The 14511-nt window shown below is 39.4% G+C and overlaps 1 protein-coding gene across 1 annotated transcript; it reads left to right on the plus strand.

The window, feature by feature from the left end:
• The first annotated feature begins 847 nt into the window (after window positions 1-847).
• gdi1 (GDP dissociation inhibitor 1) lies at window positions 848-13945 on the plus strand. Its single transcript, XM_084720385.1, has 11 exons — window positions 848-1148; window positions 2826-2933; window positions 3156-3255; window positions 5161-5295; window positions 5381-5579; window positions 5792-5923; window positions 6030-6129; window positions 6253-6424; window positions 7719-7863; window positions 8000-8054; window positions 10506-13945. Exons 1-11 carry the CDS (start codon window positions 1104-1106, stop codon window positions 10656-10658), a joined length of 1344 nt encoding a protein of 447 aa, XP_084576511.1. The 5' UTR covers window positions 848-1103; the 3' UTR covers window positions 10659-13945.
• Window positions 13946-14511: the final 566 nt, after the last annotated feature.

The following is a 14511-nucleotide window of genomic DNA, read 5'->3' on the forward strand; positions in this document are numbered from 1 at the left end:
AAGGGTTCCTTTCTAGACACGACTCCCGCCATGCCCACAGCTGCCTCCCAACGCCACGACGTGCTGCTGCAGCTTTCCTGACTTGGTCCCGGTCACATCAAAAACTCAAGAGTTTAGTTATTTTACACTTTAGTCTGGACACAGCTAATATTAGCTGTCAGAGGCTAATTTTGCTGTCAGTGCTGTTAACGCTGGTGCTAGTTGGTTTATACTTCAGTTTAGTGCTATAACAGGTGCTATAACAATAAAATGTCACAATACTGAATGTGCCATAAACAGGCATGTGATGAGCACAATGCAGCTGAACCCTGCGCTTTACCCTTGAATGACAGGTACACCTGCAACTGTCCATGGTGCTGATACACCCTTAAATGTTGGCATTGCACCACCCGTGTCATCATATCCCATCATCCATATATGACACTTTAATACACAATAGAACAGAAAAAAACACACATGAAATACAAATAAAGTTTTTAAGTTTTTGTATCGGAAAGGCCTGAGTGCGGTCAGCCAGCCAGCGAAAGCAACTCCCATCCACACAGCTGTGGCGGCGGAGGGATACCACTGCCTGCATCCACGCAACGCTGCTGCGCCTACAACTGGAAACGAAGGATAGAAAAGAAAATAGAGACCGCACAGACTTGGACAAAATGTATTGAAAATGTCAAAAAACGTTTAACTCCGAGCCGAACTCTAAAAGTGAGCTCGACATGTGTATAATCGCTCGATAAAGCCAGCAGAGCGGGGTTTCATATTACACCCAGCTTTTCAGTTTGAGCCCATTGTGTGGCGAGATGGGAAGAGAGAAGGAGGATGCGCACTATTTGCCGACGCGCAGTAACATTGTTCTAGAGTGCTCCACGATCAGGGCCATCTTTGGTCGTCCTCGCCGGTGACAGTGTGGACAGTATATTCTATTGGTCATTAAAGCCTAATGATTAATAAATAATATTTAACTTTGAACGAGCCGTGTAAAGCACTTTGGGCAGAGAAAGGGAAGCCAAACCCCCGCTTCTGTGGACTCACTGGCATTCTTTCCTCCAATACCCTTCATTTCTCAAGGCAAAAAGAGGGCGAGACGGGAGAGGCGGTGATACAACATGGATGAGGAATATGATGTGATCGTTTTGGGCACCGGACTCACAGTAAGTAGTCAAGCTTCATTTGCTTTGCACAGACACAGAAATGATTTCCTCAGCGTGATTATTTTAGCCAGACTAGAGGCCCGCTATCCTCCATCTGTCCGAGCCCAGAAGTGAAAGCCTCCTGCATCCCTGTCCGCTTGTGACATTAGAAATTTGTGAAATTATGCGCCTTATAAATGTCGCTAAATGTCCCAGTCGACCTGCTTGTGAATGACACGAAGAAAACGATGCTGCGGGAGTTATTTTTTTATGTTCTCCCAGCCGGCTCAGTGTTGTGTTACACCCTGTAGCATCTTTTAGGCGTAACCCCAGTGTGTCATGGTCCTCTTTGCATAGACAGGCCTCCATCCTGAGGTTGGCGCAGGCCTGAGCACGGGTTTATTAAATGACTGAGCCTTTCACTGCCGCGATTCCCTTCACTTATCACACCCAATGCGGCAGAAACACGCCTCATTCTCTTTATTTGATATTAATCAGCGTTTTTGGAGGCGCAAAAGTCGAAATTTTGGCACTTTTATAAAAGGTATCAAATATCCTTTTGTCAATGTATAGCCATAAGAATCAGTATTTTATTATATGATAATATTCGGATATTATTAAGATTGCATATTATAATAACAACTATGGTCATAATATTTATTAGTATTGTAATTATGATGTTTATTATTATTATTATTACAGTAGATACATGGGTGATACAAGCTTGTCGTGCGCATGCGCGCACCGTTCTTTCTGTCCTCCCTGCAGCCTTCTGTCAAAACCTCTCAACTTCCCTTTATGGCTTTTATTAGAGATGCACCATATGGATTTTTTCAGCTGATACAGATAATTGGTAATTATCTGCTCCTCGTGGCTGGTACCACTAAGATAATCAATAATTTAACATTTTTGTAGTTTAAAAAGAATTCCTTAAAACCTGTAGTTTCTGCACACCTAAGGGTAAGAAAGATTAAGATGTAGTCAGCAAAGATGGATGATTTAATACAGTATTACATAGATCTGACTGACATCATTATTACTGCAAGAACAAAGAACAATTCTGTCTCTTCAATTTTTCTTTTCAGAAAATGCACAAAAACTTCACAAATATGCTTTAGCTCTTAAAGAGCATTTTACCTAAGAACTAAAATTAGATGCTTTGACAAGATCTGTGAAATTAGATATTAATATATTTGACATCGGCTATTATACCCTGATCCTCTTATAGTTCAATATAGCTGTATAATAGGCCAATATCAGCCAATAATTTATCAGTCCCAATATATATCTAGCTTTTATTAAATCTCTTGTTTTTCCTTTGAGAGATCTATTCCTCCTTAAGTCATTTATTTTTTGGTGTCCATTGATTTTTAAGGTATATAAGATAATTCTTTATTAGCCACAATGGGGAAATTTTCAGTGTTACAGCTGCAAGAAGATACTAAAAGTGATAGAAGCATCAATAAAAAAACTTTAAAATCATACAAAAAAGTGAAGAGGGAATATAAAAAATTAGGATCAATATAAAAAAAAAAGAACAATATAGACAAGAAGAAATAAGTAATAAGTAATCAAGATATTAACAAAGTATGAACAAGATATGAACAAGATATAAACAAGATGAAAAAGAGAAGATTTTAAAAATTATAAGTACATTGTGGTTATTATGTTGTTGATGTTAAATATTGTTTTATACAGGAATGCATTCTCTCCGGGATCATGTCTGTGAATGGGAAGAAGGTTCTGCACATGGACAGGAACCCCTACTATGGTGGAGAGAGCTCTTCCATCACCCCTCTGGAGGAGGTAAAGGGCTCCTGGGATCTATAAAAGCAATCAATATATTTTATGTCCCTCAGTACATCTCATTTTTACTTCCAAGTGCTATTGTGCATCAGCTGCTCTTTTTATAGTCCTCGTCTGCTCACCACCGTATCCCTCTCGTAATGCCTCAGATTCTGTCTGCTCCATAGATTTCACTCTCGCAGGATGTAGTTTAACGGTTCTCCTTCCTGTCCTTCTCCACAGCTGTACAAGCGCTTCAATCTTCCAGACTCTCCGCCCGAGTCAATGGGCAGAGGAAGGGACTGGAACGTTGACCTCATCCCCAAGTTTCTCATGGCCAACGGTCAGTCGCACATCACATCACATTTTTTTACATAAAGGCATAAAGATATCACCATTAAAATAAATGGCATCACACATCATCGACTGAGGAGATAATTACGGGATAATTAGTACACCATTAGTATCACTGATAAGGCCCAGAGGCTGGTTGCATAAAACAACTTAAGTTTTCTCCTTAAATATGAACTTAACGCTTAATGTCTCATTAGCTAAAGGATTTACTTAAGGATTGGGATCTACTTATTTACTCTTAAAATATATCCTTAGTGAAAGAAAAGCCTCAAGACATTTACTGCATTGAAAAAGATTTTTACATAAGTGAAATTTTCTGCTTCTGTTTACCATCTATTTGCTTGCACTGGCACATGTGATACCAGTTATCACCTCTTTCCAAATGGTCCAAAAAAATTACCATGTCTGTTCTGGCCAAAAAAGAGATCGGTAATTACAGGAAGAAATCCAACAAAACTGGTAAGAATCAAGTTAACTTGCAGCATATTTGAAGGTTAGAATTACTGCAAACTGATATGGCTGACAACAAAAGAAATCTTTGTACATAAGTTCATATTAAAGAGGACATCTTCTATGAACAACTTCTTTATTTACTGTTGATTTCATCACATTAAAGCTACTACCAGTAACTTATATATTTTGTTGATTTTAGAGGCCCATGTCAACAAAAGCGGTAATGTTTCCGCCTCAATAACCACAAAATATAATACCAAAAATAAAATTATCTAAATGAAAATCTCACTTTCTGCAATTAAGGTAGAGTCAGATGTACCTTAATTTATTCCTTTCTTTTGTTGCAGAGGTCTCTTGTGCAACCGTTTAACTAACTTTAACTTTAAGAGAAACCTTAAATGGTTGTGAATATTTTAAGGCAACTTTAAAGAGAAGACCTCTCTGGCCTGCAGTGCAAGTTGTCCGTCTAGATTTTGTTGGTGTGAGAGTGCAGAGTGATATTGGCCATACCGATGTCTGTCTTCTCTCCAGTATAACACTCAAAGCACCAAAAACATACATTTGAAAAATTCTAAACCAGTGTCTCTTTCCAAAAATTATGGACCCGTTACCTAAGATGATCAGCAGACCTGGTTGTGTGCAGTTTCATGTAGGAACTGCTTTCTTCTAGTTGAAAGAAAGCAGCTCTGGCAGATTCGACTGCAGAAAGAAATAAGTTCTTACATGAAAGTGCTCAAAGCAAGGTCTGGATTATCTTGAATAACCAGGTCATCATGTTTGGAAGGAGACACTGGTTTTGATTTTTTCAAACATATTTCTTTGGTGCTTTGAGCACCACATGACTAGAATAATTTAGTTCCATTATATTGGAGAGCAGGCAGACATTTCTGTTTTTTGCAGGTTTCTCCAAAATAAGGCAACTCGCACCAAAACCAAAATGGATGAATAGCACTACAACTAGGCAGGGGAAAAATATGTATTTTTGTTTTTGAGGTGAACTGTGAATTTAGTGGCATAACTAGCAACTGTGCTATTGAAAAAATAACAGAATAATATTTCATACTTTATTCCTTGATTCCCATAAACTCCACTCAAAAACATTGTAGGTACTTCTGACTCTAGTCAAGTTAAGATCGACTCAGAGGTACTGACATTTTTTTCCCTTACTTTGGTTGAAAAGGTCTTTTTCCAACAGTTTAATTAGCCTTAACAGATTTCTGACGTATAAGATCACAATGAAGAGGGAAACCTCAAGTACTAGTGAACATTTTAAGGAAACTTAAAAGAGAAGACTTAACAGTGTTTTGTGCAACTGGTTTTCTTTTAAGGAGAACTTAACTCTGACTTTAAGGAAAATCTTAACTGACGGTGTTGATGTTATGTTTGAAGCGTGATGATAATTACTAAGATGTAACCCAAGTTTGCTTGCGTTGGGTTGCAGGTCAGCTTGTGAAGATGCTGCTATACACAGAAGTGACACGATACCTGGACTTCAAAGTCGTGGAGGGGAGCTTCGTCTACAAAGGTGGAAAGATCTACAAGGTGCCCTCGACCGAGACTGAGGCACTAGCTTCAAGTAAGTCACTCGAATGTGTCTCACGGCAGTCAATTTAAGTAATCGTCGGGGCACTGCAACATAAATCCTTTGTCTGAATCTCCAGATCTGATGGGAATGTTTGAGAAGCGGAGGTTTAGGAAGTTCTTAGTCTTTGTGGCCAACTTCGACGAGAACGACCCCAAGACCTTCGAGGGCGTGGACCCCAAAACCACAACGATGAGGGATGTTTACAAGAAATTTGACCTCGGCCAAGATGTCATTGACTTCACTGGCCACGCCCTGGCCCTCTACAGGACAGACGAGTAAGAACAACAGCAGAATCTCAAGCATATGAACCTTTTATTTTAGTCTTTTACAGCTGCATTTTGCTCAATTTCTCAGCTGCATTTATGATTTTAACATGGTGTAATAAAGCTTTAATGTAGGGACTTACTGCTTGACATCGAATACAGTTAATTGGAGGTATCACACTATTTCTATTGATTCCTATTTCTTATTTTCTCTTGTCCTCCAGCTATCTTGATGTCCCCTGTTTGGAGACAGTCAATCGTATCAAGCTGTACAGTGAATCTCTGGCCCGGTACGGAAAGAGCCCCTACCTCTACCCCCTGTACGGTCTGGGAGAGCTGCCACAGGGATTTGCCAGGTGTTTTAATAAATATTATATCAATAATGTTGCACTCTTCGATAGATTAAAGCTTCCCTTGCTATTTGTTAGCGATTTAACATTTCTAATTCTCTTGTCATTTCAGATTGAGTGCAATCTATGGAGGGACCTACATGCTGAACAAACCAGTGGATGAGATAGTAATGGAAGGTGGTCATGTGGTTGGAGTGAAGTCTGAGGGCGAGGTACGGTCATGCTGGTTTATTGTCTGCGATTGTGCAAATTTAACGACGCCATTCACCCAAGAAAGCAGGTCCACTAAAATGCCGCATGTACGTTGCTCTTATTCATTCTCATACCTGCTGCAGGTTGCTCGTTGCAAGCAGCTCATCTGCGACCCCAGCTACATCCCGGACCGCGTCCGCAAGGCGGGTCAGGTGATCCGCGTGATCTGCATCCTTAGCCACCCCATCAAAAACACCAATGACGCCAACTCCTGCCAGATCATCATTCCTCAGAATCAGGTTAACCGCAACTCAGGTAAGGTTCACTGACCCAGTTGAACAAATCAGCTACATGGTGGAGCTCAATTTAATAGTTTGGTTTCTGTTTTTAAATTGGAGCAATAAAACGGGTTGGGTTTTCATTTTAGTGTAATTAATTTTTAATTTTAAGCCCTGGAGATATAAAGATATTAAGGAGAACTCTCTTGTGGAAAATCAGTTGACAGATATTTCTAAATTTTACCCTTTCAGAGAAACATGCCTGTTTTAGTCCCTCCAGAGTTTTTAGCTACTTGTCAAATAGCTTATATTCCCTGAGCAAAAAATATAAATGTCCATTGAATATAAATCACTGGTATATTTATCTCCTAAACAATGCTAAACAATGCTCTTCTTATTATCATTATTAACAATCCCATGACTTCTTGTATGTGAAATGGAACACACACTCACATGACTCTGCAGTTCCCCTTAATACAGAGTGTTTTATCATTTTTCAGTTCATTGTTTTGTTTTTCTCACCCACAACTTCACTGTTCTGGTTAGTGCCGGACAGATATACGGGTCGGCCAGTATTAATGGCCTGATGTTGGTCTAGCACAGCTATATTGGTCTATATTGGTATTGGAGTGCATGTTTTCTGTTATTTTTTTGCAGAACATAATACAGATTTTCTTCTTTTTTTTTTTTTCTTAGCTTTTTTTGTTTTGTTTTTTAGTAAGCATTTTATGCATATTTGATTATTTTTCTTAAATTAGGTTATTCTACTTTTTTTTGTTTATAGTTATTAAAAACACCAGTGAAAGCTTAGTGTTGCAGTGTAAAAAAAGAATATCGACCGATACATTGACTTTTTTTTATTCCCTAAAAATAATCAGTAATAATCAATTGCCCCAAAAATCTGTCTGACTCTAGTTCTGGTTCAGTTTCACAGCTCTCATCAGCTTGTTTCCAGACACAGAAAAAAGCTCTTAAAACCTGCTGTACACTTCCTATCCACCACCAAATGACAGACAAAGTTAGCAACTAGTTGGTGAACACAGAGTAACATTTGCAGCTAAAGAGCCGGATATTTTTTCTCATGAACTGGTAGAGACCAAAAATGAGCTAAAAAGAGAGAATGAATTTTGGACTTATATTTGCCAAGTGGTCAGAAAAACAACTCAAAGTAACGCTAATATTGCTGTAACATTTTTTTGAAAGGATAATATGCTAGTGTTGTGTGAACGGTTTGTTTCCACTGCCTCCAAGTGGCCAAAAAAAACAGTGACTTCAGGTTTTAGGTAGCTATGATCTGACTTCTTCTAATAACCCTTTTGTCAATTCTGCAGACATCTACGTGTGCATGATCTCCTATGCTCACAATGTGGCAGCCCAGGGGAAGTACATTGCCATCGTCAGCACCACAGTGGAAACCAGCGAGCCCGAGGCTGAGATAGAGCCGGCCCTGGAGCTGCTGGAGCCCATCGACCAAAAGTCAGCATTTCAACATTTCATGCATGTCATAAAACTAAACACAATGACAGAGTGATTTAAAAATATTTATGGAACTTTGGAAATAGAAATAGAAAAAGTGGGTTTTATTAATTAAGTTGTTGTTCCTTTTTGACAGGTTTGTGGCTATTAGTGATCTTTATGAGCCCACAGATGATGGCACTGAGAGCCAGGTAAGAGATTTGTTTTCCCCTAACACTATACTGTATACTATAAAAAGGCTACATACTGGCTAACCAGTATGCTAGCCCAGTGGCTCTATGGATAAACTGTCAATACTTTGCCAGTCTTGTGTTTTTATATCCAGCCCCACCAGCAGGTCAAAGTTGTCCCTTAATCAGTGAATTAGCTTGACATCTACTGCATAAATTGCCATGAAAGTTAAAGATCCCCACCACTCATATATATTTTTTCATACGTTTCTGTCCCCTAAAATGTTTAAGCTTGACTATATTGACTTGTGTCTGTGCAAAGTTTGTCATTAGGTGTTTTCACATTCCTCTGCTGAAGGGAGAGAGATGACTTTACACTTACCTGAAATCTCAGATTCAAATGTATCCCGGTCAAGCTGGATTTGATGCGTAACAAATTCAAAATTCTATTGCTGTCAAATATGCAAATGCAGGCAAACACACCTGAAATCTCCAGCGCAGAGCGGACATGTCAGTACACTGAGCAAGAGTTAGCATTAGCTACGTTAGTTACTGCCAGTTAGAAGCTAACAAGCTAACAAACAACATAAACAAATAAAAGGTGCTAATTGCACTTACAGTTCTGATAGGTTCATATTTTGGTGCACGGCAGACTCCTCATCTGAGTCTGAGACTGACTGAGGCTTAAACTTAAATGTCTAAATCTTTCTAGTGTTTCCTCTAACATCAGCCATCTTGATGCACACTGGTTTTCCCCTGGGCAGCAGTAGTGGTGGGCGGGGCACAAAACCATATCCACAATTTCTCAATCAGGTAGAAAAAGTAGATGTGCTTTTCAGAGGTTTTTTTTTTTTACCTTTTAAGTGGGAAACCCTGTTAAACAAAATAGTCATCTTAGCAGAGTATTTTTTTAATATACTTTAAAATATGTCTGGAGGAGAATTTGTGTCCCTGATGATGATCAATAATGGCCTTGATGATCTCCTGATTATTTAATTTGTATCACCATGAAAATTGTCAGCTTGACCTGTACTGTTTAGGACCAAATACCTCCAAACTAATGTCATTCCTTCCAGCCTCATCTTTGTGTTTAATGTTACTTTTACTTAAGTAAGTTTTTAATTCATTATGAAACAGGCTCAATTTAGTACTGATGCTGCAATGACTGCAATGACCCACATAAGTAAACAAAAATATCTGCATTTTCTCAGCCAAAGTTACAGTGAGTTGCATGTTAACCAGTTAAACAGAAGCAAGAGGAGATTTTTATTTGAATAATTTAGTTTTTAACTTTATAGTTTCCAGTCATTATGATGGAAACTTTACAATTACGTTTACGTTTACGTTACAAAAAATGTAAGTTCATTGTAGTAGCTTTAACTGGAAAGGTTAGCATGCTAACAGGCTAAAGGCTGAATGGTTAGCATGGTAAACATTAGCTGTTAAACATGACTGGTTAGCATCCTGCTAAGCCTGCTGATGTTAGCATTTAGCTCAGGCACTTGAGGTCATACTTGAGCTCGCTCAAAGTTCAGTTCACAGGTTAAAATGAACTCGTTAACATAGTTTATCATTTACAATTTGAACCAAGTGGACAGTCCCAAAAATGAACTAGTTCATGTTCTTTCCTTACATTTTTAAAAAGATAAATATTATAGATGGAACCTCCCTTAACCAGGGACACTGGAGTCTACAAACTAACATCTTAATAAATGTTGTGAAATGTGTTTTTGAAGACCAACATACTGTTGAAATTCCGACTTTCCACTTCAAATTGAACGCACCATAAAGCATGAGAACTGCAAGGAGATGAAGAGGCAGACGAGACAGAGGAGACGAGTGAATATTATGCGGATCCATCTGTCCTTTTTTCTCATTGTAACACAAACTCCAGTCTCCAGTGTAATTCATATGCAACCAAAATTTCTATACCACTTTGACATTTGCATGCTTCCTCTCGCTCTGCTGTGATCACACCTCAGTTTTTATAAGCTGACTCTCAGGAGAGAACGTTGCTGACGTTCACGTTCATTAATTGCAGACTTCATCGTTCACCAAAAATATGATCCCTAACCAAGTACTTTTGTTGTCTAAACCTAACAAAGTATTTTGGTTGGTTAAAACTAACCAAACTGTGACAGAAAACAGGAAAAAACAAGATCAAAATGAAACAGAAGATATTAAGTCAAAAAGCTTTGCATGGGTGTTGAGCCCCAGTCTCCAGGGTGGAAGTCCTTTTCTTATCCATCATCATGCTCCTGATGTGGACTTGGTTGCTCTTTATACTCGTGACTTCCTAAAGCCTTTCGGCCAGGAAGCCTTTTTTGGCAGTCAGCTTTCTGGGCTGTCTGACAGAAAGACTTCTGCCAGAAATGAAAGTTCTGAAGCCTAACTTCTTCCATGTGCCGTACAGCCTCACAGACCTTTTAGTTTGGCTGCACATTCTCAGTCCGGTCATTTTATCATTCCCAGGTCTTCGCCTCGAGGTCCTACGACGCCACCACTCACTTCGAGACCACTTGCAACGACATCAAGGACATCTACAAACGTATGACCGGGAGCGACTTTGACTTTGAGAACATGAAGCGCAAACAGAACGATGTGTTTGGGGAGGACGAGCAGTGAGCGGTAGAGGGGGCTTCCGAGAGAGGGCGGGGCCGGGAGAGGAGGCGGGGCGAAAACGGGGCAAAAAAAAAGCGGCAGAGCCTGCGATAGAGGGCCGGGGCTGCCTGGACGGTCCTTTTTAAAAAAGAAAACGGGGGGTCGGGTGAGTGTGTGTGAGTGTGGCGGAGAGCTTCTGGGCTCTGCCTGGCCTCGGCCGTTTGCCTCCTTTTCCTTACGTCCCGCTCTCTCTTGACACGCGTTCAAACACATAAATGCTCACAAACACACACATACACACTGTTCAAATACTCACACTCCTTCTCTCTGTCACCGAAAAGCAGGGTTGATACGGTCTCTCATTCCATTGTAGAATTTACAGTATAATCATGTCTTAACTATTATCATTAGAGGTGAATTTATTACTTGTTGTTGACGATTTTCAAAGCATTTCATTCTTTCTGTAACGTCTTTCTCCTCATATCAGAGGTTGGCTGGATGGACGATCGATGGCGTCGAGAGGCGTGAACGGCGAGCTCTGACATGAGAGATATGTAATGGCTTAGTGTAGAAACCTCTGGAAGGGTCACCTCCAGTTGACATGCATGCATCTTTTACACACAGTAGTATTGTACATAGACTCAAATGACACTGCTGTATGAAGGCTGGACCATTCCACGACGTTATCGCTCCTGTCAACCCTGCTTTCACTTTTCTCTTACTTGGTCTTTTACCTGTGTTACTTCAAAAGACGCCGCTCCTTTTGGCAAAATCTGTTGGTCGGGCAAAAAAAATGTGATGAAAAATTACATATAAATGGGCTGTTCTGTCAACTGATAGTGCTCACTTTGCAATGCTGTTGTGTTCCCTGTGCTAGCAGGCAAGCTAACCAGTGGCTATTAACTGTCACCCACTTCCTCCCCCCTCCAAAAAAAAAACAAACAAACAACTGTTCCTTTGTTTATCTCTGTTGTGTGATGTCAATTTTGAATTTGAATAGTTTACTTTCTAACATTTTAAATTATTGAAGAGTTTTATTTCTATATATTTGGTGCACATTTCACTGGCTGAAGTTATGAAGTTTACAGATCTGAGGTTGAAACTGTGGTCTTCAAGTTTAAAAAAAAAAAAGGGAATGTCAGGAGCAAAAGAGGCATGGAGAGGACTTTTCTAGTGTTAGGCGAGGCTTTCTGTGAAGTATTCTGGAAGATTTGGAATGAGTGGGAATGAAAACAAACTGATTATGGTGATTGGGACTTGTTGAGACGAGAGGAAGTGCGCCACGAGGTAAAAGAATGTATGAGGGGAACGTTTTTTGGATTTGGAAAGTTTCACTTTTGAGTGAAGAGGGTGAAGACTGAAATTTCGGCTCATAGTGAAAGCACCAGATCGTGTCTTGGTTGTTTCAACCCTTGTGTATGTCATTTAGAAGTCACTCCCCTAGAGACTAAATATGAAAAAGCGTAGTTGTTAATAGAGGGAAAAGCTGGAAACTCCCATAACTTTAAAAGACTTTGTAGCATAGCAAAGGTATGAAGCCACAGTTACAGGTGCCGCCCCACGAGAATGAACCAAGATGCTTTTATTTGGTTTTAGCCTTAATTTGGGGTCTTATTCAAATGTTTTGGGCCCTTATTTAAAAAATTGACTGCTTTGTTTCAACTAACTATTAGTGGCAGGTCAGTCTTGTGCCAAAAATGGTGTTGCTGTTATTGGCAAAACTAGCTGACAATGTTTGGTAGTGTTTGTCGCGCTGCAGGTCTGACTGAATACTATAGAAGGGATATTGTTTTCTACCTTGTACACCTGAGACGAGGCAGTTCCTCATATCTCTGCGCTCAGAGCCAGATTGATCTGTGGCTCGGCTTGTTGCACATCAACAACAAACAGATGAGACGCTCTGGTTGTTTTCTTGAAAGGGACAATTCATCCCCCAAAATAAAAAAAATAAAAAAATCCTGTTTTTCCTCTGGCTTGTAGTGCTTTTTATCCTTCTGGTTTATTTTTGAGATACTGGCTGTAGACATGTCTGCTTTCTCTCAAACATTAATGGAACTAGAAATCACTCGGCTTGCGTTGCTCAAAGAAGGAAAAAATATATTTGAAAAACATTGTGCGTTTCCAGCAATCACAACCCTGTTACTCAAGATAATCCACAGACTTTATTGTAAGCAGTTTTACGTTCAAACTACTTTCTATTTATAGTAGAAAAAACAGATCTATCTTATCTACTAAAAAGAAAGTAGTTCCTACATGATTCTGCTCACAACAAGGCCTGTGGATTATTATTACTGAGTAACAGGGTCATGATTTTTGAGTTTTTAAAATGTATTTTTTGGCCACGTTGAGCACCACAAGTCGAGTGCCGTTCAGTCCCATTATATACGAGCAGGGAAACATCTCAGTGGCAGCTCACACCAAAACAATCTAGCTGGACAGACAGCGCTACAAGCCAAAGGAAAAATGTGTATTTTTCATTTTGGGGTGAACTGTCCCTTTCAAACTCTTGAAGCATTTCACTCTATCCACCACGACAAATCCCTTAACAACTCTAAACCAAGTCATTGCGTGTTTGGGGTGTTGACGTGTCTTATTGTTATGCTCTATTTATTTGATTTTCACTGACGTATTGTGGAAAGGTTTATGTCAAATGCTGAATATGCTACGCTATTAGTTTACGTTCCGATGATGAAATGGATTTTTAAAAGTGATGCACACCGACAAATTATTTGTTTTTGTTTGTTATTTGCCGTGTCATGTGTTCTGATCATTCCAGTGCTGCATCATGATTTATAATATGATTATTAGCATTCCTAAGAAACAGGTTTTGATGGAAGGATGACAGCGACAGTCAGTCACGGAGCTGAAAATCTATAACAGCTGTGTATTCACAACAGTTTTCACACTGTGCATCATTCGACATTGTGTGTGGTCTTCATCCTGGAAACATAATATCTGATAAAAACTGGAATACTGTTTACTCTTTGGACATAGATATATCTGAAGCCCTCCCTCCCCCTGCCCTTCCTCAGCATCAGATACTGTTCTCTCTTTTTTTATTTATTGAAAACAAAAGCCTCATGTGTGGTCGTACTGTTTTAATTTCCATCCAGTTTGGCCTTTGAAAGCACTATTGACAATATCCCTTGAAATTGACAAAAGAAATAGTTCAGGCTGAGTAGTAGAAAACTTACTGTCCTTGTTTGATCACTAGTATGTGAACAATGCCTAATGTCTTGTGTAACAAATAAAATGAATTAAACTATGAATGAAATGATAGAAAAATAAAAAGCACATGGCAAACCTGGAAACACCCTGACTTCATTTCTTTTTGGAGATGCAAAAGTGAAACTGTAAAGGGTTCTTCAGCTTGTCTCCCTAAAAGAAGTCTTTTTTTTTTTTGTTCCTGGTAGAACCTTTTAGAAATGTTTTACAAGGAGCACATAAACCCAGCATAAAGGGTTACACCTAGATCTGTGAAAGGTTTCACCCAGACCCGCCTAGGAGAGGTTCTGCAGAGAACCGTATGATGTTGTAATAGCTTCATTCGGAACCCCGTCTGTAGGGGTTCTATCCAGAACATTTCCACCTTCTAAAGATGCTAACAAGAACCCACCTAGGAGGGTTCTAGAGAAGAATCATTTTGTATTACAAGGGTTTTATTGAGAACCCTCTGGGTGGGTTCTATCAAGAACCTTTTTATATTCAGAAAGGTTTTATCTAGAACCATCGGGTGGGTTACACAGAGAACCTTTTTATATTCAGAAAGGTTTTATCTAGAACCATCGGGTGGGTTACACAGAGAACCTTTTTTTATTCCAATGGGAACACACTCAGGGGATTCTACTGAGAACCTGCTCCAGGCTTTTATCTAGAA

The sequence above is a fragment of the Lutjanus erythropterus genome, chromosome 6, assembly GCF_056507025.1.
Source record: "Lutjanus erythropterus isolate fLutEry1 chromosome 6, fLutEry1.hap2, whole genome shotgun sequence".
In the NCBI taxonomy this organism is placed as follows: Eukaryota; Metazoa; Chordata; class Actinopteri; order Lutjaniformes; family Lutjanidae; genus Lutjanus; species Lutjanus erythropterus.